Source organism: Erpetoichthys calabaricus, chromosome 4, assembly GCF_900747795.2.
Source record: "Erpetoichthys calabaricus chromosome 4, fErpCal1.3, whole genome shotgun sequence".
In the NCBI taxonomy this organism is placed as follows: domain Eukaryota; kingdom Metazoa; phylum Chordata; class Cladistia; order Polypteriformes; family Polypteridae; genus Erpetoichthys; species Erpetoichthys calabaricus.
This window is the reverse complement of record NC_041397.2, coordinates 59,002,525-59,028,106: the sequence shown is the minus strand read 5'-3', so window position 1 is coordinate 59,028,106 and position 25,582 is coordinate 59,002,525. Positions and strand designations below refer to the sequence as shown.

Sequence of the window (25,582 nt, the reverse complement as noted above, 5' to 3'; positions counted from 1 at the left end):
AGGTCCATAGAGGGCTACATTCTAGTAAAGGATCAAAAAATTCATAATCACTGACCTTGAAAGATTTGGAAACAATACCCCACTTGCTTATGTTTGAAATTTGTCATTTTTAACCTTCTGGAAGTGACTCTTAGTGGGCTAGGACCACTGGTAAAGAACGAAACATCAAAAATATAGTATTTATGATCAGCAACTTTAAAACAGCATAAAACGACTCTCCAGATACCAATATTACTGATCCTAATTTTTTTGAAGTTTTGTGAATAGGAGTAACTTTGACCCCTTGTATCCCATTAGCGGGTGAACCCCTGGGGTCAGTTAACGTGGCATACACAACTTCAAGTCATTCTGTTCATTTTTGCTGATGACATCTACTGGTTTCCACTTGATCATAAGGATGCAATTTCCTGTACAAAGTATTGCCCAAAAACGGCCAAGAAATTAGGGGGTTTTGGTATAGAGAAGCAAAAATAGTGGGGGACCCCAAAAAGCTTGATGTCTTGCATATCTAGTGATCAAGACAAGCTGAACAATATATAATTTATGGGGATTTTCTTGTGCTCACGTGTCTTCTCGTACCAAAGGCACTGAACCAAAAACGCGAAAGTGATTTCAATGTGTTTATAAGTAATTCTTATGAACACAATAATTAATTTAAAAAAACATTTGGCACTCATAAGAAAAATGAAAAGACACACAACCACACAAAAAACTGTTTGCAACATATCAAACAACTTTGTAGCTCTGATCAATGGCAAACTTGGTACTTTCTTATCTACCACATACTTGAGACTCGTACTGCTTCGATTTCAGGTGTCAGTGTATCATCTTATATCCCATGTTTGAGTGGCGTCATTGAAAGATTTCTGTTCTGTCTGTATGTCAGGATCCTTTTCAAAGACCAAAGAACCAGTTTCATATGCAAAGAACCCTTCTCAGAGTGAAACGTTCTTTGTCAAACAATATTTTTTTTATGAGGAACTACACAACCCTATAATATTCCATTACAGAATCGGTATTTTTAAGAGTGTAGGTCCTGTAGGAAATGGTCCCCGGGATGCTCTCAGCCACATTATGTAGTGTTACGTAGTCCTGTTTGGGCCAGTTCCATACCAAGCAGTGATGTACCCTATGTAAGAAGACGCTATATAGCGCCTGACCCGACACAGATTGACACGGAGGCACGGGTAAAATAAAACAAACTATTTATTTTTCTTCAGCTGGAGGGCACATCTTCCCCGTAATCCCTCCAGCCACAACACAGTCCCCAACACAGTACAGTACACCAAACCAAGCACTTTCTCTTCCTCCACTACTCCTCCTTGGCAACCTCGTCCTCTACCTCCTGATTCTGGCTCCTCGAGTGGTGGCTGCTGGCCCCTTTTATAGTTCACCCAGAAGCGCTCCAGGTTCTTGATTGCCATGTTCCGGCTGCACTTCCAGGTGTGGTGAATACGTTGCCCACAGGGGCTCAGGAGTCCCAGCTGCAGCACCCCCTGGAGGTGCCTGGGGGACTCAACAGGGCTGCACCCAACTCCAACACCCGTGGAGCCCTGCGGAAACCCAAGGCACCTCTCCAACCCAGGGGGGCGGCCATCTAGCATCCAGGGGGGAGGTATTGCACCGTCCAGGGTTGCTCTCCCTGAAGATACAGTGCAGGGGCATCCCTGCTGGGCATGAACCCCGGCCGTCTGCCACACCTGCCAGTATGCTTTCAACGGCCTTCAGGAATCTTTTTGACACCCTGAATTTCTTCATTTGCCTAATCTTTCTACACAGAATCTGTGTATGTTTAGACCCTCTTAAGTCATGAACATTTTGCTTCAAAAACTTTGGGTACTCCAAAGCCCAAATTTTGTGAGGTATCTACTACACCATCCTTGTTTTACTTGATTTTTTAAATTAATTTTATGCTTTAACTGCTTATAATTAAGAGCTGAAACAGTAGTTTGATATTTTCCTGAATAAATGGCTATTGGCACTGTAAGGACTAGCTACTAATTTATTTTATATGGAAAAAAAAGAATCATTAAACTGCAGCTTGTTGATGGTATTGTAGCTGAAATGGTGTGTGAGAAATAACATTTAATTCTGTAAGCACTGGTTCAAAAGAAAGTGGAAAGGAAATGTTTTGTTTCTGTAAGGACTGTCATCTAAAATAATAAAGCAAGATGAATGGGGGCTAATGCCAAATATGCATGTCTGTTTTTACTTTCCTACCACTGCTCTCAAAGATTATAATAATAAACTCTGTTTATAGTTTAAAAATAAAAGGTCAACATTTTCCACCATGGATTCAAGGCAAACTTCTGTTGACTATTTTTTATGCTGAAAAGTGTGCCCTTAGGCAGAACAAATTTACCCGCTCATTGTTTATCAAGAATTTCTACATAATACACTGAACTTTCTCAGTCCCTTGTCTGAAAAATGAACAAATCTGATTGGAGGGGCTACCAGTGTCACCATGGAAACCAACAAAGTGACGCCTGCAACATCTTGGGTTTGTGTTCTGATTTAGCATCACAAAACTGTTTTCTAGTGACAGCCCAATTTGATAATAGCAGCCTCGTGAAGGGTGGGCCTGTAATCTCACTTTTCAGTCTTCACTACAGAAAAAACTGAATATATCCAGAACTGTCCTTGTCATTTCCATTAACAGCAAATTGTTCGCTGTCACATTCGATTGAAACGCTCTCAGATGACAGGCTCAGCCAGGCTTGCCTAGAGTGTGTTTCAAATTTTATTCCAAATCAGAGCAAACACATTTGAGGAAAGGCTTTGAAATGAAGAAATTAAAGGAGAAATTAATTCTAAAGAAAACAGCAACTATTTATCACTTCATAAAAGTGACATTGTGTAAGTGATTAAAGAAAAATTCTAACAGCATTGCACGTGGCTGTGTGTAATCCTGCCCTCCATTAAGTATTTGGAATTTTTTCAGAATATTTTGTTCTTTCAAAACACCATTAGTTCATCTGAACAAGGAATTTCACAATCACTCTGTACAGTTGGCCCTAAATGCACAATATGGCTCTTTTGCTGACCTAATGAACACAAATCTGTCTTGTTAAGAGAAGCTTTGCTCTTTTTAAGACATCTTCACACTTCTCTGTCATTCTCAAAAGTGCAAAAATGATATGACAAGCCGGTGTGGCTCAAGAAATTCACAGCTGCACTAAAAACCACAAGAAAGCAATCCCACTGTTGACTCATTTTGTGACTTTAGGCAAGTCACTTTAATGTGTGATCCCAAAGTGCCGGCAATCTAGCATATTCAGGTCATGTTGTAGTATATACCGTTGCTCGCAAGCACTTGGGGAGTGTCTGAACTGCCCGACTGAAACAAGAACAAAATCCACAGGGCAGGGGTGAACGCGATTGCTAATCACCTCTACTCTCTTCCCCTCAGAATAGTCGACTGAGTTCTAGGATGGGCCGTAGTGTCATTTCTGGTACGCTTCCTGAGGACCTGCCCCTTCTGCCTCAGAAGAAAGTTAAACAACTGCCATGCTAGGAAGCGGCATCCATGTGCACCTTGCCACCTGGAGAGCAGAGCTCTGCGAATTTAGAAACCTTTTGCCAAAGAGTCGATGAGGACCCTTGAGATCCTGATTTTTTTGTTCTCTTTAATAATAATAATAATAAGTTACATTTCACAAACCCAAGGTCACTTTACATACAGAGTAAATTAAAAAGAAAAATTACAAAGAAAGACAAAAGTTTGTAGAAGAGGAAAGTTTTCAGTTGAGATATAAAGGTGCAGAAACAGGAGCAATCTCAGAGAGACTGAGGAAGAGAGTTCCAGAGTTGAGGTGCTATGGCACTGAAGGACCTGCCTCCCAAAGTGGAGAGTCTGGTGCGTGGGACAGTAAGGAGATCACTGCTTGAGGACCTGAGAGAGCGACAAGGAGTGTAAGGAGCTAGGAGCTGAATGAGGTAGAGGGGGCAAGATTATGTAGGGCTTTGCAGGTGAGAAGCACCTCAATACTACTACTTTCAATACTATTTTCAGTTTCGTCACTGAACGGGGTACCTGGCTGGTCCCCAACCCTTTCTGGTATTCTGTCTGTTTCGTTTACAGAATTACAACACATAAAGCTCAAATGGGAGACTTTCACTCATACATATTCAATCAACATTTTTGTGGGGCCAGCAATGAGGTCTGGGTAACCACTGTTACTTTCTTTAATGGGATTGTTCCATGACAGATTACCATAAATTTTGTTTTTTTGATACTTTAATAACCTTTTAATTTTTATGTTAATTATTATTATGTATTGAATTACACTATGTTATTGATATTATTATTTTTAAAAAAAAAACCTTCTCATACAGCAGACACGCCAAATTTGTATGCATAGTGGACTAAAGTTGCTTCTGAAGCCCCTCCCTTCATTCTTTCCAAAGCAGAGGAGCCCCTGGATTCAATATTAAAATATCCGATTCAACTAATTTCCTAATAATGCTGAGAAGCTCTTCAGAAGCAGATGCGATTAGGACACTTCTTCTACCTCTCCGCTTCATTCCAAGTAAGAGTGACTAAGTTTCTATCTGAGAACTTCAAATTATTAACTGTTTATAGCACCTGTCAGGGTCAACATCATCTCAAACTTACTTAAAGCTTTCTTATATACTTATGAACTACATTGAGGATACAATTGGAACTTCATCCTTTGATCCCTGAAGGCCATCCTGTATTCAGAGTCCATTGGACTTGGAGAGTATTTTACTCACTTTGGGTCTTTCACCTGATCACCATTTTTCAAGGACTTGACATAACCCTTTGTTATCATTTGTGATAAACTTGGAGGCATCTTGCACCCTACATCTAGAACACAACTGTTGAGAGCAGGTTTGTGGTTCTAAATAATCCATTAATTACAGAACTACCTCTCGATACAAGCATTTCGTAAATAAATTCTTCTTCCGGCTTTTGTCCCTACTGTATTCATGACTCTATTTTCCCTAGCTGAGAGGTGAGATTACTTTTAAAAACCAGACCCAAGAGTACTTACACCACCTCGGAAGCACATCTGGGTCTGATGAACTTAATAAATAGAGCAGGGATGCTGTCTCCCAGTAACTCCCTCCAGGTTATCCAGAGGTCTCCAAGAAGGCTGCCTGTTCAGATTACATATCTCATGCAGCCCAGCAGAAACCCAAACCAGAGGTATGTTGCCACCCAGTGTACTGGAGAAACTGCCCCACCATTGTTCTGGTCTCCTTCCTCTCCAGAGAAGATTGTACCAACAATTCTGACCCACACCATCTTTACACATTCAATTTTGTGAACCCATGACTGGGTGCAAGATGCAAAATTCATCAGTCCATATATTTGTTACCTTATCCAATTTAATCCAGTAACAGGAATGCAGAAACCAACCATGGATGAAACTAAAACTAGGCCAAAGCTAGAGTAGCAGAAAGGAAAACTCTTTAGGACACCGGGAGAATACATGAAGTGCAAAGAGACTTGGCCTTGGCCTGGGCCTGGTTTTGAACCCATTTTTTTTTTTTGCTTTTTTTGGAGCTGTGAGACAGCAGAACTAAGCACTGTGTCACCATGCTGGAATTCTAGTAGAAGTGGTAGAATTGTACTGTCATGCTGTAAGTCTACTTTCAGTTGAGTTTCAGTCTTCTGACAGGTGGCCTCACATTATCCTTAAGCACCCTCTGGTACAATGTGTACTGCTCCTCAAAACCCTTTATCTACCCCAAGATGGCACGATTATAATATGCTCTACCGATTCCTAAAGTGGCAGCAAAGAAGTGAAACAAATAAATAAATGATCCGTAGTATGCCACACAAGAAGCACAGAACACACACCAACAGAAGCAAAATGTATAACTGGAAAAAAATACTATTGTAAATACTGTAAAATACACACAACTTACAAATCAGCTATTTACACAAATCCCGCTCACTCACGGAGTACAGTGCTAAACACTCCACTAATAAAGCATGAATACACAAATACCAATTATCATAAAGGATTAACAGAGAATAAGAAAAGAAAGTCCTTCAAATGTCCATCAGTCGAGTTACAGTTTTCTTAATGTCTGTTATTGTAAGGGTTACGTCAAGCCATACCTAAGTCACAAATCTACCACACACCACTTCCTCACACGGGCATATCAGGCCCTCTCCCAAATTCACCATTAAAGGTTAAGAGAGTCCTTTATGTTGTCAAGTCCTCTTACCTTGTTTAAAAGTGAACCCGGGTTTACCTGATGTCTTCTCTAGGCACCATAGTTTTTCCTTTGATATACGCAGCTTTCTCTCTGGCGCTGTTCCTTACCTCTGTTTTTCTTTGTTGCTGCATCTTCATCTTTTTAGGTATGGTCCCCTTTTATCTTTTATTAGCCCTCCGAGCCAGGTGCTTCTTCCCAGATACTCCATAGGTTTCCAATGCCTATTCAGATTCTTTACTATTTACAGCAATTATGAAAAAGGTAAAACCAGATAATGGCACTAAACATACATGACAACTGTTACAAATGAAGAAGTCATAGTAGATTTTGTGATGGTGAGCTGCCCAGGCCCTGATGTAGCAAAGCAGCTCCATACCGTAACATTTTCTGCCACCATGCTTTACAATGGTATCAGTTTCCTCTGGTCAAATGTTGTCTTTGGTTTTTACCAAACATGTCTTCTGCCACTTTTGCCACAAAGCTCCATCTTTGCCTCATCTGTCCAGAGCACATTGTTCTAGAAGGCCTGGTTTTGCCTAGCTGTTAATGGGAAAACTTTAGTCTTGCCCTGATGTTCTTCCTGGATGACAAATTTTCCTCCTGGCACACCTCCCATGCAGATCTAATTTGTGCAGCCTTTTTCTAATGGCACCGTCATCAACAGCAGCAAGAGCTACCTGTAGGTCCTGTTATGAAATTCTTGGAGACTTCTTTCAATATCTTGCACTCTGCTATCGGGCCTGGCCCGAACAAGATGGCAGTTGTTTGAAATCTTCTCCATTTGTAGATGATCTTCCAGAAAATTAAACAGTTGATTTCTAATTGTTTGAAGTTCTTCTTTAATCCCTTCCAATGGGATTCCATTAATTCCATTCCTGCATTGTGAGGGAGCATCAGTTATGGCACTATGGCCATTGCTGAGGACCTGAGGAGCTGAACGAGGCCAAGGGGACGCCCACGTAGCACCTGGCAGCGAGAGACAGATTGTCATTTCTGGCGGGTGGGACTGGACCGCTTGTCTGCCAGGGGGGGTTGCCAACCCGGACCCTGAGCTGTTTCGTTGTGTGGTGGGTGTGGCAACACACTGTACCAGTGCATGCTCCCCAACCTGACCTGACTTGTCCTGGACTCACAGGCATCTATAACATTCTTTTAGAAAGCCTCAGAGAGCTCTTCCGATCTCAGCATGGTGATAACACATACGTCAACAGTAAAGGGCAAACCAAACTAAGTGTTTGAGGTTTAAATAAGACAGGTTCCTCCTAGATCCTCTCTAATGATGCACCTCGTTCTATTTTCAGATATTTGAGGTAGAGATAAATGTAGGTGTTATCACGTAAGTGCGCTTGGGAGTCAACCAAAGGAACCATAAAATGCCAATTCCACACCAGGTCAGGGGGTGGCGGGTTGCACTGAACCTTTTATCTCCATAGACCAAACACGAGAAATCCTGCCTCTATTTTCCTGTCCCGGCCCCAAGGACATCACTTCCTTTAAACTGCCTATAAAAACCCCTCATCCTCCATACTTGATCAGTTCTGTTTTGGACTCTAACCTGTACACATTGTACGCAAACTTAAGCCTTTTGCAGCCAGGGAAACTATACGGGTGGCTGCCCCAAGCCTTTGTCGTGTGTCCGGCTGGTTATTTCACAGAGTGTTCTAACTTTTTTCACATCTAAAATTTGAATTCATGTTTATTTAAATTTTGCAATGGACTGCATACTGTAAACGTAGCATGAGGTTTGTTATATTATACACAATTATCTACTGATATAGTTTAAATGAAGATCAAATCTTAATATGTCCACATATGTTAAAAAAGAAAAAAAACAGTTTATGGGGTGTACTTACTTTTTCACATAACAACCAGCAGGCCAGTGCATCCGCTGATCCAAATGACACAAGAAATATAAACAAGTGGCGGTCAGCCATTCCCAATGGCATTGTCTAAGCTATTGAGAAAATCACCTGCTCAACAGCAGGATGGACAATATTTAGATGTCCAGTTGTTCTATTGCTGATCATGGATTAAAAAAAGAAAAGTAGAAAAAAATGTCTTCAGAATTTAAAGGTTTAAGGATCTTTAGAAAGTACAACCACAAATAAATTGTGCATGAGAGCAGAAAGAGTAACCCCACCATACATTTGTATTTTTGTTCTTTTTTTTATACTTTTACATAACTGCAGTTGAGCATTCAGTTCCAATTTTGTTAACAGCCCATCCGCTCTCACTTCAGTCTAACTGCAGGGCAAAGAACATCGTACATGCAATCTGAAGGCCACATGTCACCAACGTGCTGTCCCCCGCCTCAGGACTGAATGAGAGCGGCTGTCATCGATATTGCATCACCCGATCATGTCAGGATTTTCTGACCATTTTCTGTGCCTTGTCATAAAATCCTCTGAAAGCTACGGCCTCAATAATCCTAATGTAACGAGAAAAGCAAAACACGATGTGCTGCCTGTCCAAGTGGGCCCATGTGAGCTGGAGGATTGAATCTCACAAATGTTGTAGTGGAGGCATTAGTGCATCCAGCAGGCGGGAGGATCTTGCTGTGCCAGCTGCAAGTGAGGGTGACGTGATGATGTATATGCATGTGGGGATGGGGGGTGGGGAGGGGGCTTGGGTCACTCTTGTTAAAGTCCTGGATTAAAGACTGTGCTAGCCACAGAAGAGATAATCTGTCGTTTATCAGATAATGAATTAAAAGGCACAACAGACAATGGTGGCGGGGTGGAGGAAGTGTGCCATCATTTGCTGTTTGCACAGGCAGGCCCACATCCACGAGAGCAGTAGTATTGCAAATGAGCTGTTAGGATCGGATCTCAGCTACAATTTACCATAATATTAGTAATCGTCATCAGAAAATGAGAGTAGTCACATGAGCGTCAAAAGGCCCTCCTTCAGCACCGTTCATCCTGGTGTGTAGCACATCTACCAAAGTCACCTGTAAAACAAAGAGCTTGCAAAAAGGTAAACTTAAGTGTAAAGTGAACTGAGGTGTTCAGCCAGTTCTCACTAAGCTGTGTCAAGAGTGGCTTCTTCGCACACATCTGTCCAACAGGAAGCCAAATACCTTGGCAGAAACTTCCACTTGTCCATTTTCAAAGGGGCTGTGGGTAGCCAGATTCTATTCTAGTAGCAGCAGGTACTTTAGACAGGACACAGAGTCAAATCAAAGCCAGCTAAAATATGGAAATGAACAGTGGTCCAAGGAAAGAAATGGCTGCTTAATCAATTCATATTATGAATAAGATGATCCAGGGTGTCGAGTAATGAGTTTGGATGAACAACCTGCACACCCACCGAAGCGAATCAGAGACACACAGCACTTAGATGACATGAAGCACATTTCATCACATTTTGGAGTGTTCTTTTTATGCTTTTAACAGCCTCATCAGATGTTATAATGTGATGTCCATCTAGTTTAAGGTTCACTCTGAATGTGATTCATTAACTTAGACATATGTACAGCAATGCCTTTCAAATTGTTGCTAAATGTAGAACAATCAGTAAAATACACATTGAGATAATGGAATAAATGCTTGCAGCAGTGCTACAAATTAATGGACTCCATTTCCCAGCTGCCCCGAGGTAATTCCCTGCATAGGGGCTACTGGGGACAAAAAGGGCTGGCGGGAACTTTCAAAGTGAGCTGGCTAACAGCAAAGCCTCTGTTGTCTGTGTTTGTGTTCACCCATTTGTCTTGTCTGCCATAGCCCCTGTGGAATATCGTTTATACCCTGGATCATGAACCTGTAAGGATGTATGGACTGTCTCGTGCCTGCTTTCCGTGTGAGCAATGTTGGATTGCACATCGTGCTTCATCGGAGGGAGCGCTCCCCAAATCTCATCTGTCCTCTCTGCATTAGGACTACCGGCAGGTCTGTTTATTACATTACTTAAGGAAAGCTGTTCATCTTTTGCTCCATACCTCTTCATCCATTACTGCTGCATTGGGATTGTGTTAAGGACTTGGCCATGAGTGTTTATTAGGTGTTTATTGTTGTGTGTTAGTATTTGTTATTGCCATAGGGGAAGGGGAGGGTTACCTGTTTATTTAATTGTTTATATTTCCTTGTCATTGAACATATCGCATAGGTAATTATTTGATTTGCTGTTAATTAGTGTCTCTGTGTGTGAGTGGTGCAAATCGGGCCAAGGCTGGGTGCGTTCCTGGAATCTCCAAAAAAAAAATGTAAACAAATCACCGTCCTGTCGACGCTGTGAATCTGAGCGGCACTGGACCGCTACATGCCTAGAAATTATGATGTTTTAAAAACACCCGGTTACAGAATTCATGGACTCTCTGAAGCTGTTACGTTAACATCACAGGGGACTGACGTCTGTCCTGAAAGCACTAGGAGAACCCACATGGACACGGGGAGAACACACAAACTCCACACAGACAGTCACGAGGCTGCAGTTGTGAGGCAAGAGAGCTAAGCACTAGGCCACCATATTGACATGACAATTTTTTGTACATACGGTAATCAGGCAAAGACGAGGGAGCTCTTAAAAAGGAGCAGTGTGTCAGACACCCTCATGCCTCCCTGGCTGATCAGGTACGTTTTACTGATTTAGGATGTTGGAATGTGAAAGATCTTCATGCTATGAATTTAAATAAATACATCTTAGACGGAGATGTTATCCAAACTGGAGCTTTCTGTTTGCCTGAAAGAGTTCATTACAGAATGATTCTCAATCCAAAAGCATGCCTTATAATTCATTCATAATGCATATTACTTATGTCTTAGAAAACGTCACATTTTGGTGCCTTATTGACCATCTAACTTTTGTTTCAAACTTCTCTTTTGACGAGACTATTCTTTATAATAACCTAGAATATACGACTTTACTTAATTCTGAAAATCACTCTTGAAAAAACTACCTACAGTGCATTTTAGAGTCAAAATCTTTCAAGCAATTGGCATTTTAAAAAACAAAAAAGGAAAAAAAAACTCCTTTGTTCCATTCATCAGTCAAAATAATTAGAACAAGTAAAATCAACATAAAGCACCCCCTTGCCTTGCTACACTCGATTGATTTCAAAAGGGCGCATTATCCTTAAGAGACAGCAGGAGTTTTCTTCTCACACACTGGACCTTTAAGGCCAAAGGCTATCAGAAATGCTTAAAGAAGAGGATATTCATAAACTAAATGACACCTTTCTCTGTTGGAGACGGCACTGGTATTTGGTGTGTTTTTAAATAACACGCCAGCTAAGGACATGCAAGCTGTTTGCATTTCAAACTACAGACTCTAAAGACTTTATCCTCTTATGCAGTTGCCCATTTCGGCCTTCCCTTTCTTTTTCTATCCTGGTTAGATTTAGTACGGCCATTTCTCTCAAAACAGTAATAAACACCTTGGTATGAAATCTTCTGTTTCTTGGCAATGTGTCACATTGAACGGCCATCACTCTGCATTTAAAACAATAGATAGTTATTTCTATTGGCCATTTTTGAAACCTGAACTGAGGTTTAGGAATGTCATTACCTTGAAACCCAAATGAACAGAATAACAGGTTTCAGCGGTGCTAATGCAATTACAAAGGTTTCTCTAATAACCTACTAGCATTACCACATGACTAATCTTTATATATTGTCGCAGGTGGCTGGGGGGGGCGACCCGGCCGGGACGCCCTGGAGGACCGGAAGAGGGCTTACGCCTGCCCCAGACCACGTGGGGACGACGGCCATGGTTGCTATGCCTTTGGAGCCTTGGACCGCCACACCCGGAAGTGCTGGGGGGAAGAGAAGCAGGGACACCCGGAGTGCTTCCGAGTGCACAGCCGGCACTTCCGCCACACTGGGGAATGCCGGTGGAAGATTTCTGGGAAGCACCTGGTGATAAAAGGGGCCGCCTTCCTCCACTCGAGAGCGAGAGTTGGGTGAGGAGAAGGACAGAGCTCAGGTGGAGAGGAGAAGAGGCGGCCTGAAGGAGAGAAAGGCATTCGAGTTGGCCTGGACTTTGGGGACTTTTGGGGGTTTTTGAGGTGCACTTTTGTAAATAATATGTATAATAAATGTGTTGTGGGTGACGTCAACGTGTCCGCCTGTCTGTGTCCGGGTCGGCTTCTACAATATATATATATATATATATATATATATATATATATATATATATATATGTATACAGTATATATAATCCAAATGCCACTGACTCACTCATCACAAAATCTCCTGAACCATGAGGACTTGGGGCTTGAAATTTCGAATGTAGGTTATCCTTGGCCCATAGGTGCTCGCTAAGAAACGGTTTTAAAACTTTTGTGGTCCAAGCACAAAATTTCTTATAGTTTTTTTGACCCGTTTGTATGTCTGTCCGCTTTTCACGAGAGAACTACTTAACAGATTTAGATTGGGTTTTTTTCTAGAATTTGCTTGACCGTTCCGTTGATTTTGTGACTTTCTCATCGTGCTAAGTATCATAGTTCACTTGTGGTACTGATTTATTAGTGCGAATCCAAGAGAGACTCATTGGGCTGCGGGATGGGGGGGGGGGCCCTCCTCACTCACATGTCTGCCTCGGGGCGTTACCTTAACTCCACTTAGTTAGCGAACGAGAGAACTACTTAACAGATTAAGATCTGTTTTTTTTCTATAATTTGCTTAAACATTCCGTTGATTCCGCGACTTCTCTCATCTCACTGAGAATCATATATTCGCACTAATCCGAGGAGGAAGAGTGATGTCAGGAGTAGAGTGCTGGGCCGGGCCCTCCTCACTGTCCTGCTTCACTACTGTGCGGGCGAAGCCGCGGGGGACAGTTAGTTATGGATAAGCTAAGGGACTTTACCATAAGACAGTGAAGGAACAGTTGCTGAAAATGGGGTTTTGAAGTCATAGGTGAATAATAAATTTAAAACCCATCATTTTTTATTTCAGCAGTAATAGCTGTTAGCAGCACTAGCTATGTCTTGACTGTATCTTTAAATTAATTTAATGGCATATGTATAAAAAAGGATTCAATTTATATCAAAAATATGAACATTTCTGGGTGACACCAAACTTTTGACTTGTAATGTATAAACAGAGTAACTAATACAAGAGAAAGCCATACTGTTATAAACATCTACACACACATAGACACACAGAGTTTATAAATAAATAAGTCTGCTTCCTATATATACAGGCCATTCATTTTGCTTGTGAATTAATACATCCTAGCAAAATCCCTAAAGCACACCATTTACTTTTGCTTACAAATCCATCTATCCACTGATTTTATCACTGTAATCCAAATTACTTTTTTGTTGGGTCTCAAACTGCTCCCAAAACCTAAAGATGACAATCTTCCTGGCTTTTATTCCCCCTTGTTTGTCTTCCTGCTCCATGTGCGCGCAGGTTAAGCACATTCTCACGTGTTGTCTAAATGCAGACAGACGCACCTCCTCTCTTGTGCTGGTTGTATATGCCAATGAATGTACTTATAGAAGCCCATGTTTACTTCCACAGTTCCACTAAAAGTGAGTGTCATCCACATATAAATCCCATTTATAAATTGTTCCCATGCCATTTTTCACGTGCATATTGTCAATGTCTTCTTTAGAATTTGTTGTATCTTCCTGCATACGGTTTTCTTAATCACACAAAGACATCCTTCCCTGTTAACTGCTAACTCTTATCTACTCATGGCCGCTAATAAACTGCAACTGTAACATCAAATCCCAACTTCAGTCCTACCACAGCAGGCTTTGTAAATCGCACCACCTCTACAGCAGAAGGTTGTTTCAAAGAAGAAGCCTGGGATGTCTTTTTCTTTTCTTTCTGAATGATCCCATAGTCATTTGCATCTCCTTTTGTGCACTTCATTCACCAGACTGATGTATGTGCAAGAGTTGTTATAATTGTGCTGATCCACCTAAATAACTTAGTGCCAGTTCACCATAATGGAATCAACCAGCCAGTGCACAGATGCACTATGGACAGCAATGAATCACTTAACACACTGCAAAAATGAAATCTAAGCAAGTGAAATGTATTTATATCATGACATTAAATTTTGTTTCTCTTATTGTAAGAATTAATGACTGGTCAAAAAATGTGTATTTACGATTATTTAGCTTACTTTAAGAAATCTTGTCAAGTAAATTTTGCTTACCTCATTGGCAGATTTTTTTGCTAAATAAAGGCAAGACACGTCCCATTTAAAGTTTTTTTTTTGTAGTTTTTGCATATTCATTTTTTGCCGTGCACATCTGCAATTCTTTAGAAACAGAACACTTACCCAACAATAAACTTATTAACCTTGGTGGAAAGTTACCATAGTGGTATATGCACTGATTATTTCTAGAACACGAGTTCACCTTCATCGTACTTTTCAAATATGCCCATGATGCATATCAATATAAACTTGACAGAGACATTTTTTGCAGTGAGATAACAGGTTTTCAATCACATTCACACTGCGAGGCAGTCTGTAAATGCGGAGCTCACATAACTAAGACGTGAGAGCAGCGCTAACCCTCCCCCATGCCGTCTCCTCGCCTGCATCTCCCTTTCTGCCCTTCTGGTTGCCTTCACTGCCTCACACTGCCCATGTCGGCACTCACTGTGGCTGGCAGGCCAGGTGATGACATTAACAGCAAAAAAAGGGGAGCATCTGAAAAAATGGCATGCGGCAAGAAAAACAAATCCTCAAATCCAAGGCCTAGAAGCCGTCTACCAACACACACACACACACACACGCACACACACGCACGCACACACACACACACACACACACACACACACAGCTTCTGCTGAGCTCTAAAATCATCAGTAATCCTTTTTATTATGTAATGGTACAACATCAGGCACTTAGCATGTGCTCATGACCTCACTCATAAACCTTTGGTGTTTCCTGGATATCATTTTTTAAACATTTTAGATTATTTGATCAAATGAGAAAATCATTCAAATAAGAAAAAAGTTCCAAATATCAGTATCTTAAAATAAAAATAAAACTGAAAAAGTTAAAGGCACTACAAGGAACCAATGATATGAATTGATTCAAAGGTGAAAATGAAATGACACCAATAAACTCAAAGATCTTAAATGATTCTAAAAACACCTCCGAGTGCCTAAAAGGTGAGGGCCAACATTTAACGTGTAGCCTTTTCTAATTTGATGGCTTCTCCACACAACACAGCACTACAATGGCGCTGCTGTAAATCAGCCTTATTACGTAATGCTCCGGAAAGATTTTCTTCACGTTGAACACAATGACACATTCTAGCAGGATGCAGCAAAAAGCAGCAGCCACATGTCCTGTCGTCTTGCCAAAATAATAATCAAAAGACAAAGAGCACAAAAAGAAATAATAGAAAAAACAAGTTTTTTGCTCTCTCATTAATGTTCCATTAACCTAATGTAAATATCCAGATGTTACTTCTTCATACAATATAAGGGAAAGAAAATCAATGAAAAATCGATATCATTTGGAAATGATTCTATATGAGAATAGAAATTCAAGTGAATTACTTACAGCTTCTACCACTTATTTATTAGTAACTGACGTTATCCAAACCCTCTCATCAGCTGGATCATTTAACAGCATTTACATAAGAAAACAGCAACTAGTTTTTAGTAGTTTTAAAAATTTTCTCCTTTTGGTATTCTAATAATAAATACAAATTTAGACTGCAGCCAAATTTCAAAATGTATGCAAAGACAGACTTTTTTTATTGTGTTTTAAAGAACGATTATAAACTGTACATCCAGGATAAGTGTCTGTGTATCTGTCCAGTTGTTATGTCTCTGTCTTTCCAAAAGATTGTGCATCACAAACATTATTATATAATATGTTGCCTTTGCCATTCCAACAGATGGTGCATCACTGACATTAACACTGCTTTTATGAGTCCCATACTAAATGGCATGTAATTGAGTGGTGCACTGCAAACATTAACGCTGAGGTCCAAGTTGATTGTTTAGATTTCAACCCGTCTTAGATGCGTAGCACAGCTAGTAGCCGTATGTTTGTATTCATGTGAGTTTAAGGTGCATTTGCTGCCTGTACCGCACTACTGTAATCTATTTTTATTCTATAGTTACACACAGTATGTATGCTCTACCTACATAGACATATTCTTGAGGTGTGTGTGTGTATAAATACATTATGTGTGCACATATGAAATATATGTATTGAGTATGTGTGTGTATACATTGTACACATGCAGAATAACCATCTGTCTGCCCAACCCTGGTATCAATGTCATGCCTATCATAACACTATTGGTAGCAAGCTGAGTATTCAGTCTTGGTTGTTGCAGCAGTTCATCGCAGGTAGCACATCCATGCTCACCTACACTAAGCCTAACCTGCATGTCTTTCAATGGAGACAACATAGGAGCAACACACAGGTTGTGAGCTGACCAGGCCAGCATTTGGAAAACCAGTCTCCTGGACCTGTGAGGCAACAGCGCTAGTCCCTGCACCACCGCGTATGTACACTGCAATAAACTGTATAGACAGCATCAAAATACTGGATGTTTCTATGTGGTATGCACATAGCATAATAAACTGTAGATAAACATAATGAGTGTTTATTTGTAGATACTGCAGCTTTAAAATAAAAGTGCCAAAGCAAGGCCACAGGGGAACCATTTTAGTTCTATAAAGAACCCTTCATGTGAAGGTTCCAGGAAGAACCTCTTATTTAGATCCATAAGAGACTACATAAATAAATCATGAATAGATAGTTTTATGCACTAGCAGTGAGTTCCTGATTTCAAAGGATCTTTTGCTGTGTACAATAACAGGTTTCCATAATCTGTTAATATTCTACTAGGTGGCCTACTATACATTAAAGATGTCTGTTTTGTCCTCATATTATTCCAAAGAACCAATTTCATATGCAAAAAGCCATTCCCAGAGTGAGATGGTTCTTTGTCAAGCATTGGTTCAATTAGGAGCCACACAATGCAGTAAAGGGCGGCATGGTGGCGCAGTGGTAGCGCCACTGCCTCACAGTAAGGAGACTGGGGTCAGTGTCGTGTCTGTGTGGGTTTCCTCTCACTGTCCAAAGTCATGCAGGTTCAGTGAATTGGTGGTACTAAATTGGCCTTAGTGTGTTGGTGGTGTGTGTGATAGACTGGAGCCCTGTCCAAGGTTTATTCCTGCCCTGTGGTAGCTCCAGGAAACCCCGTGAAACTAAGTGGCCTAAAAAATGACTGACTGACTGACAACCCACGGAACTGCCATTTTTGAAGGAGTATTGTTAAGAGTTCAGACTATAAATATAATCTGTAGGTATAAATGGACAGGTACTTTTGTGTCTGTATACTGTACATAGTATACATGTACAGACAAAGAATACAAGCATATATATAATATCGTATTTACATATATACAAAAATATGTAAAATATAAACTATATTTCAGAAGTAAGAGTGGGTTCTCTTAGTATCTTTTGACTTTTCACTTTAAAATAAACTTTTGCCCCAATCAAAAATGTTTACTAACACAGCCTTACTCTGACAAAGTCATATACACACACATATATATGAAGAAGCATTATAAAGTCAAAGTTCGCTTAACATTATCAATGCAGACAAAGTGAGGCAGATAAACACTTTGAGCCGCCTATCATGGTGTCCGGCAGCCTCTTGTCAGATGTCCCAGCTGCCCCGGCTATAACAGGTATGAGGTAATAGCCAATCCTGTAACCGATTGAAAATGTTAACAGTAAAGGAATTATGCAGAAGTCTACAAATGAAACCGTAATCATATGAAAACTTTATTAATGATGCTTTCATATGTTATTTATGAATTTATTCTATTAACTCTGTTTAAATTAAATATTCTGGAAGTTTCAAAGTGCAAACACACCTTATAAAAACCATGTATATATGAAAAGCATATATACTGTATACATATACATAAAAACAATATACATTACATACACACACATAAACATATATACACCTACAATTGAGTGTGTGTGTGTATAAAATGAGCAGAATGAAGAAGACTAGGCACAAATACAGGGAACAATATGGTAGTAGTGCAAAATTCTACTATAGCATTAAGTGACGTGACTGGGCTCCTTCATTGCAGCTTCGAAATGAGCACATAAAACGGAACGCCATGCATCTCAGTGACACGTTGCATGTGAGTACACACAGGAAAAGCAATGCTAGGGTGAGCGAAGCTAAGCGGCCCGCCTTAGAAGTCCTTCCTTTGGCTTCGAAGCCAGTCCTCTGTCTACAGGATCTGTGATTCTATACACAACAGATACAATCCTCAAGAAGCACAGGGGTTAATATTAAAAATAAAGTGATCTTGATGGCCTGAGGCAAGTATGATACATAATGAAAGAAAAATGATGCAAAAGCTTGGCTTTTAATGACTGCATGCATTCTGTTATGTATATCCAGTCAAGAAATCCTGTGATCAGTGGGTGATCCTTTGCAGAGCGCCACTCAAGTGTTAAGAGAAAGCGCAATCCCCTGATTTGAAAGGTGTACCTAAGTGTATCCAGTAGAAAAACAAAAAAAAAAAGACTTGCTTGTCTTTTTTTGCTGTTGCTGTTATTGTACAAATTCCATATTAAAGATCAAAAAACATGTCATGGTAGCAAATCCCAGGAGTTCTGAGTCTAATGTTCCCTGAAGCTTGTTACAATCGTAGTAAATGTGGGAGTTTGTCGGAGAGCCTCTTCCTGGTTTTTTCCTGGCTTACCCCTGAATTGAATTTAGTTTCCGTTTGTAAATCCGCAAGCTTTCCTTTCCATCTACAATGAGAAGATTTCCCCCTCACCTTTGACGTTGTCTTCATGTAGCTCAGCACTTTATTTTTTTTTTTTTTCCACAGTTTTGCAGGATTTTTTTTTTGTTTGTTTTATTCTGTTATTTTAAAATGAGAACCTGAAAGATCTGAAGCACTGTTCCCATATGCCTATGGCCACAGAGCTAAATAATTGTCAGTTTACAGTGCTGGATTTTTTAAGACAGAATCAGATATTTTGTGCTTGAAAATTTTTTGCAGTTCTTTTTTGGACGGGAGATTCTTGGCACTTCAGCTTATGTTCTTTTGTTGTTCCCGTTTAGCATTTGCAAAAGCATGTGAAAGTAGTACTCCATGCTGAGCTATGCAGCTCCCCGCTTTCTAATCACCTCCGAGCCACGGAAACAGTCTCATGGTTAAGAGAAAATGTATTCCTTGGAGTTGAACCGGTTTCTGGACGGAAGTTTGTTTTTTTTACCATCTTACCTTTTTTCGCACTGGATGCTATTTTTCGCCCTCTCTATCTTGTCCACCATTTTTGGTCACTTTTTAAAGTGGTCATGGTAGGCCGCGTGCTTTGCTATTAAACTTGCTGAAGGCTTATTGCTGGTCCTCTTCACTAAAACCCTGGCCACAGGGATCTTTGTCCTTGGTTGGTCGCTTTTTGCTGCTTGGTGATGCCCTGTCGAAGTGACGTTAGGGGCTAGAGCTCCCTGACTTGCAGAATGAGAAGGTATTTGCTTGACGCTCACAGGAATCTTTGAGTCTCTGGGTAGACTTGTGCTTCCCTTTAGGGAGCGGAATGTACTTTCAGAAGATGGCGTTAGCTTAGGCCCTGACATAGACGTGCTTGTCACGTCCTCATCAGAAACAACTCCGGGAAGACTTTCATCTGGATCACCATAGAGATCAAACAAAGCATCCCCACTGTAGCTGTCTCTTGGCAGGCTATCCTTAGGTACAAATCTACTGCTGCCACTTTCATCTTCTGGTCCAGGAGTCGTGGAGTCCCAGTAGCCTTCATCACTATTCGGGACGCTCTCCTGCATGTCTCTCTCTTTGTTTCGCTCCCCATCTTTGTGTGTTTTACTAAAGCGGCTGTTACCACTGATTGGTATTTTGCTGAGGCCCAAGGATTTCATAACACTACTGTTCGCTGCCCCTTCTACACTCTTTTCACTTTTTTCTTTGTCACGTATCTTTCTTTGGACCTCTGGGGTACCCTCCTTCTTCATCTCATTCACTCGTTCCTTACTTTGTGGCAGGATATCCCAAAATCCTTGTAGATCTGCTTCATCAACTTCATCCGGAGTAGCCATTTCTTCACCTCCACCTTGGTAGGTCACAACACCACTGCTCTGGGTCTTCTTGGGAGGGAATTTCACTTTACTTTTTAGATGTAAGGCCTTCTCTAGGGAGGCCCCACTGTTGCTAATGCCATTCCCACTTCCTGCCTCCTCTTCATGATCTGCTATAATATCTCCACAGCCAGTCAAGGAGTCAAAGCTCTTCAGAGAGGTAACATCGGTGAACATGGAGCAAATGCGATCAATGCATTGCTCAGCTGGGGGATCAATACCTGAAGGTTCAGGAGGTGTAATAGTGGTGGTAGGTAGAGGAGAGCACGGGACAATCTCTGGAGAACTGCTACCACTGCACTGTGGGTTAGGCATCAAACTCACCTCTGAAAGTTGGCTGGTAATGACTTCTGGCAGATCCTCAACTTCTAGTCCGACAACTTTGGAGGCTTCCACTTGCCCTTGACTCTCTTCCTCACTTTCAGCCACATCCCCTCCCTCTTGCTCATCTGCATCCTTGTACAGATCTGGAAGAATACCCTCGGAGTCCGATGTTTTCTCAGTTGCGTCCCCTGTTGAGGTGGCTTGTGGCTCCTCACCGGGTACTATCAATACTGCGTCTTCCACATCCTCGTTTGTGTTGAGCTCAGGCTCTGACTCGGGCACTTGCTGCACTTCTTCCTTAATAAATTCCAGGCTAGAAGTCAAGGAAACTGGGCAGGGGGCATCAAGAGGAGGATCAGATGCTTCCCCCCTTTCCTCTTTGGAGTTTTTCTCCTTTTTGTGCCAGCGCATATTGTTAAGGAGTCCCTTTAGTCCTTTCTTTTGTTTGGAGCTCGCCTTAGGCTCTGCGTTTTCCCCTCTGCTGCTTTCAGCTTTGCCATTCTTTTTTAGAATGGAAAAGAAGCTGAGCGACTTACTCACCGGGCCTCCAGCTGCCTCCACGGGTCCACTGACAGCCTTTGCACACAAAGTAATATTCAGGTGATCGTTGCTGGAAGATTCCTCTTTTCTGCTGCCCTCCAAGACGGCCTCAGCTAATCCATCGTGGGTCTTGCTTCTCACAAGCCCTGTATTGCCGGAGCTTTTGGTTTCCCCTTTGCTCTTCATTCCAAAGATACTGGGGACAGAGCTGCCTGCTTTCCTCTTTCGGAACAATTTAAAAGCAGCCTTGTTAATCTTTCCTGAAGGCGGAGGCTCCGTGAGCGGAGGCTCACTACACTCACAATGCAAGTCCATGTCTGCTGCGGTTGCTGCTCCTGCTTGTTTTTCTTCTGCAGACCCCCGCAGAAGCCTGATGCTGGCTTTCTCACTGGCAGCCTCGCTGCTGCGCCTGCTAGTCTCCATGACAACCAGAGGGATAAGCAGCTTTCGTCAGCTATGGACGCGAGCCAGTCCACTGTCATCCATGCTAAATCAACCTGAGCCACAACAGCAGAGGGAGATATAAAAGGGTCCCTTTTTCCCTAATAGATTTCTAGGTTAACCACTTCATTACTGAGGACGTGTATAAAGCAGTTTCATCCTAATCTGTCTGCCGAAGAGCAAGCACCCACTGAAGAAATCTCTTAAGCCTCATTTTCCCGAACAGTTATAACCCAATAAGAAGGATTAAAGAGAAAAAACAAATTCTGCAGTTCCAGCAGAGAGATGCATTAAAACATTTAAGAAAATGGACTCAATTTTTCCTTGACTGTGGTGAAAGTGACTGCACAAAACAATGCAAACTAACCAGTTTATTCTTGCCTTATGGGTGTCTGCACTAACCTCCCTAAAGTCATTTAGCATCCATCCATTCAGAATCTCTGCCTACTCCATCTGGATCAGGCTAAGCCAGTCCGAGGAGTAAAGGCCATAAGGCAGGAGCCCACCCTAGGGAGGACATCTTCTGAGCTTCATCCACCATGTCTGTGTAATTCTTCTTATACCCACATTCATTATCCTGTTTCTTTATCAGTTAATACTTTCTCTGTATGTAGGATTTTATGTGTTCTTAATATATAAATAAAGCTCAGCATCACCCATTGAAAACTGAGACTGTTCAAGTCACAGACTTCTACGTCCCTCTCCTTTTCTACGTTCCAAATCTCAGCATTCAGATCATTTGGGCATCACATTATCTTCAACTGTTTCCCACACACTAAACTACCATGCCAGGGTCATTCATCTCACCTGCCAAAGATCGTTCACACTTCCTGTCTTTCGTTTCATCTGTGTGTCGCCTTCTGCTCGCCACAATCAGCTGGCTGCATGCTGTTGTCACTTTCCATGATGGCTTAACTGAGCCAGTTGTCTCTAGTAAACAGTGTATGGTAGTTTAACTTTGCACTTTTATTCATCTACATTTCCCAGACCTGGAAAGGAAGATACTGTAGCTGTGCAGACAAGCTCTTGATCTATTGCCTTTTCTCATTTTTCATCTCTCCCATTTATACTTCCACTACATACTGGCAGTATGTATTATGAACTTCAAAGTCCTAAAACAATGACTCAAAATGCCAAGTGGGGGAGGAAATCATCAACAAACCCACGCCAGTCACTCATAAAGGGCAATAAAGAATCTTCATAAATAAAAGATTTATTTTCAGAAAAATGTCTGTTAAGCAGTGAAGCTCTGAAGACCACAAAAGCCACAGCTGGGACAGTGTGAAAAGGCAAAAGGCAATCCAAAGCAAAGAAAGTCACAACCACAAATCAAGGAAACATAGTCAAAAACAGAGCACAGAGGTCAAAAATCCAGATATTCACAAAATAATCAAGTAGCAAAATACACAGGAAAACTCACCACCATTACAAGCACATTCAATGAACCGCAAGGGACTGTATATTGCCCTCTCCTTTATAGGGCTAAGTGGACTCCCTTGATGGTGATGAGCAGGTGGTCCCTGCCTCTTGGGGGACCACTGACAACACACATGGAACATATCAGATTATATATGACCATAAGCAGATTAAATATTCAATTCTGTTAATATAAAATATTAGCAAAATTAACATAAAAACACAATTTGAACTACAGTTGTGGGGAACTCTGGCTGAAACACAACAGTATAATGGAACATAATTATTGGCTCTTGTCAGTAGGTGGTGATCTCAAGCCTTCCTCAAAATCTAAAAAAACAAAAGTATAATGAAACAAAGGGATTTATTGTTAAATACCAAAAGATTTCCTTATACAATTAAGGGCTTCTTATTATTCTATGAAGTGACTGGTCCAATAACCCACAATGCCATATAGTATAAGTTCTTCTCAAATACTCCAATAGTCCAAAGACATGCAGGTTAGGTGCATTGGTGATCCTAAATTGTCCCTAGTGTGTGCTTGGTGTGTGTATGTGTGTGTGTGTTCTGCGGTGGGCTGGCGCCCTGCCCGGGGGTTGTTTCCTGCCTTGCACCCTGTGTTGGCTGGGATTGGCTCCAGCAGACCCCCGTGACACTGAAGTTAGGATATAGCAGGTTGCATAATAGATGGATGGAGTCTACCCGTGGACCCCCAGATCTCCACTTCGTGGAACTCTGCTCATTTGAGGAGCCAATCAAATTGCACAGAGAGCGTGACGTTTACAGGTGTTTGCATTACATATCAGCGATGTCACGTGACACAGCAAGTCAATTCTCTTTCTCAACGCACCCATTTTAACAGTACCTTATGATCTGTTATTTTGAAACACTTACACTGTGGTTAAGATTAGGGTTGTAGGAGTGTTATCTGACTCATGAATAATAACAAATAATTACTTTGTGTGTTTTGAAGGGCCTTGTCATCTACAACAACTGTGTTCACTGTGTAAACAATCCCATTGGGTGTCTAGCAGAACTCCTCAATCATGGAGTTGCCGAGGTCTGCAGCTGGACCTTACTCATCTTCCAAGAACCATTTCTGAAAGAATCTCTTCTTGGGACACTGATAAGGGTTTGGAGCTGTACCCTTGGAGCTCCCTCTAGTGGCCCCAGGTGATCCTGCACCTCTTTATTGTAGATAGATAGATAGATAGATAGATAGATAGATAGATAGATAGATAGATAGATAGATAGATAGATAGATAGATAGATAGATAGATAGATAGATAGATAGATAGATAGATAGATAGATAGATAGATACTTTATTAATCCCAATGGGAAATTCACATTCTTCAGCAGCAGCATACTGATACATAAAATAAAGTGGTAGGAGTGATCAATAAATAAAAATAGAAATAGGGTCAGAAGGAGTCCAGGAAGGTTGTCCTCCTTAATTACTTGTGGTACTTCATTCTGTCCCCATCTACCATTTGTAGGTGCCAAGGTGGCAGACTGGCATTCTGGCCGGGAAGGATGGTGGGTCCTTACCCAACCGGGAGGCCATAAGGGAAGGATATGGGTGGACAAGCATACCAGCCAGGGCAGTTGCGGATACCTTTCCTGGCCGGGAACATATAACAGAAGGACAGGGAAGAACTATCTCTTGGGGCTATGAAGTCCTCCAGTATTTCAGACGGCAGCATCACTCAGGTTCAGCTGTCATTGGTACACCCACAGGACACTTTGGGAATTGTAGTCCTGATGGACAGCCCTGTTATTATATGTGAATGTCACCAGAGGGAGCAGTGGGGAAAGGACTCACACATTTTTAGGAGGTTCCACCTAACCTGGACATGTTTCCAGGGTGTAATCAATCATGTGACACTGTAAGTATGCCAGAGTCTGGCATAAAAGGAGCTGCTCAACCTTATCCAGGGGAGTTGGAGTCAGGACGTAGAGGACAAGGCTTACCTGGAGAACAGTGAAGGAATTACTGTATTGGATTGTGTTTGTGATTCTCTGTTGAAAGAAGAACCTATGGAAGATATTTTGTGAAATAAAATACACTTTATTTGTACCCTTGACTGTGTTTGTGCACTTGTGTTTAGAGTCAGGGGCTCAGTGGTGTCCCCTATCTGTCACACACTCTAACAGGAGTTCCCTAAACACTTTTAAGCTAAGAATGTATATAGCCCTGTACTGGTGCTTTAGCTCCCCCTGTTGGCAAAGTTCAACAATTAATAAATGGTCACATACTGCCAAGCTCCATTTATGCTGAAACAAATCTGTCTTTCTGTGTACTCATTATGGAATTAGCAATTTGTAAAGTTTTAATTGCATTTAAATGTGAATTTATCACAGCACTCTAAGCCTGCTCTATACAAACATTATCACTAGCCTTACTATCACACAATGAGCACTTTATAAAATATAAAGCTGGCACAGTAGTGAGTTTGGTGATGGCTGTGCTCTCTCACTTCTTGTGTCATGAGGCGAAACCAAGTGGTGTGGGCTAAGCTGATGGACTTTAAACAGTAAGGTTACCAGTTACCCATAAATGATAGCATTGTTTGAAGTTGAACTTACATTTTATA

General features: G+C 41.3%; 1 protein-coding gene across 1 annotated transcript; it reads right to left on the bottom strand.

The window, feature by feature from the left end:
• Positions 1-17,898: 17,898 nt before the first annotated feature.
• On the bottom strand, positions 17,899-21,751 carry amer2 (APC membrane recruitment protein 2). Its single transcript, XM_028799514.2, has one exon. It carries the CDS (start codon positions 21,551-21,553, stop codon positions 19,451-19,453), a length of 2,103 nt encoding a protein of 700 aa, XP_028655347.2. The 5' UTR covers positions 21,554-21,751; the 3' UTR covers positions 17,899-19,450.
• Positions 21,752-25,582: the final 3,831 nt, after the last annotated feature.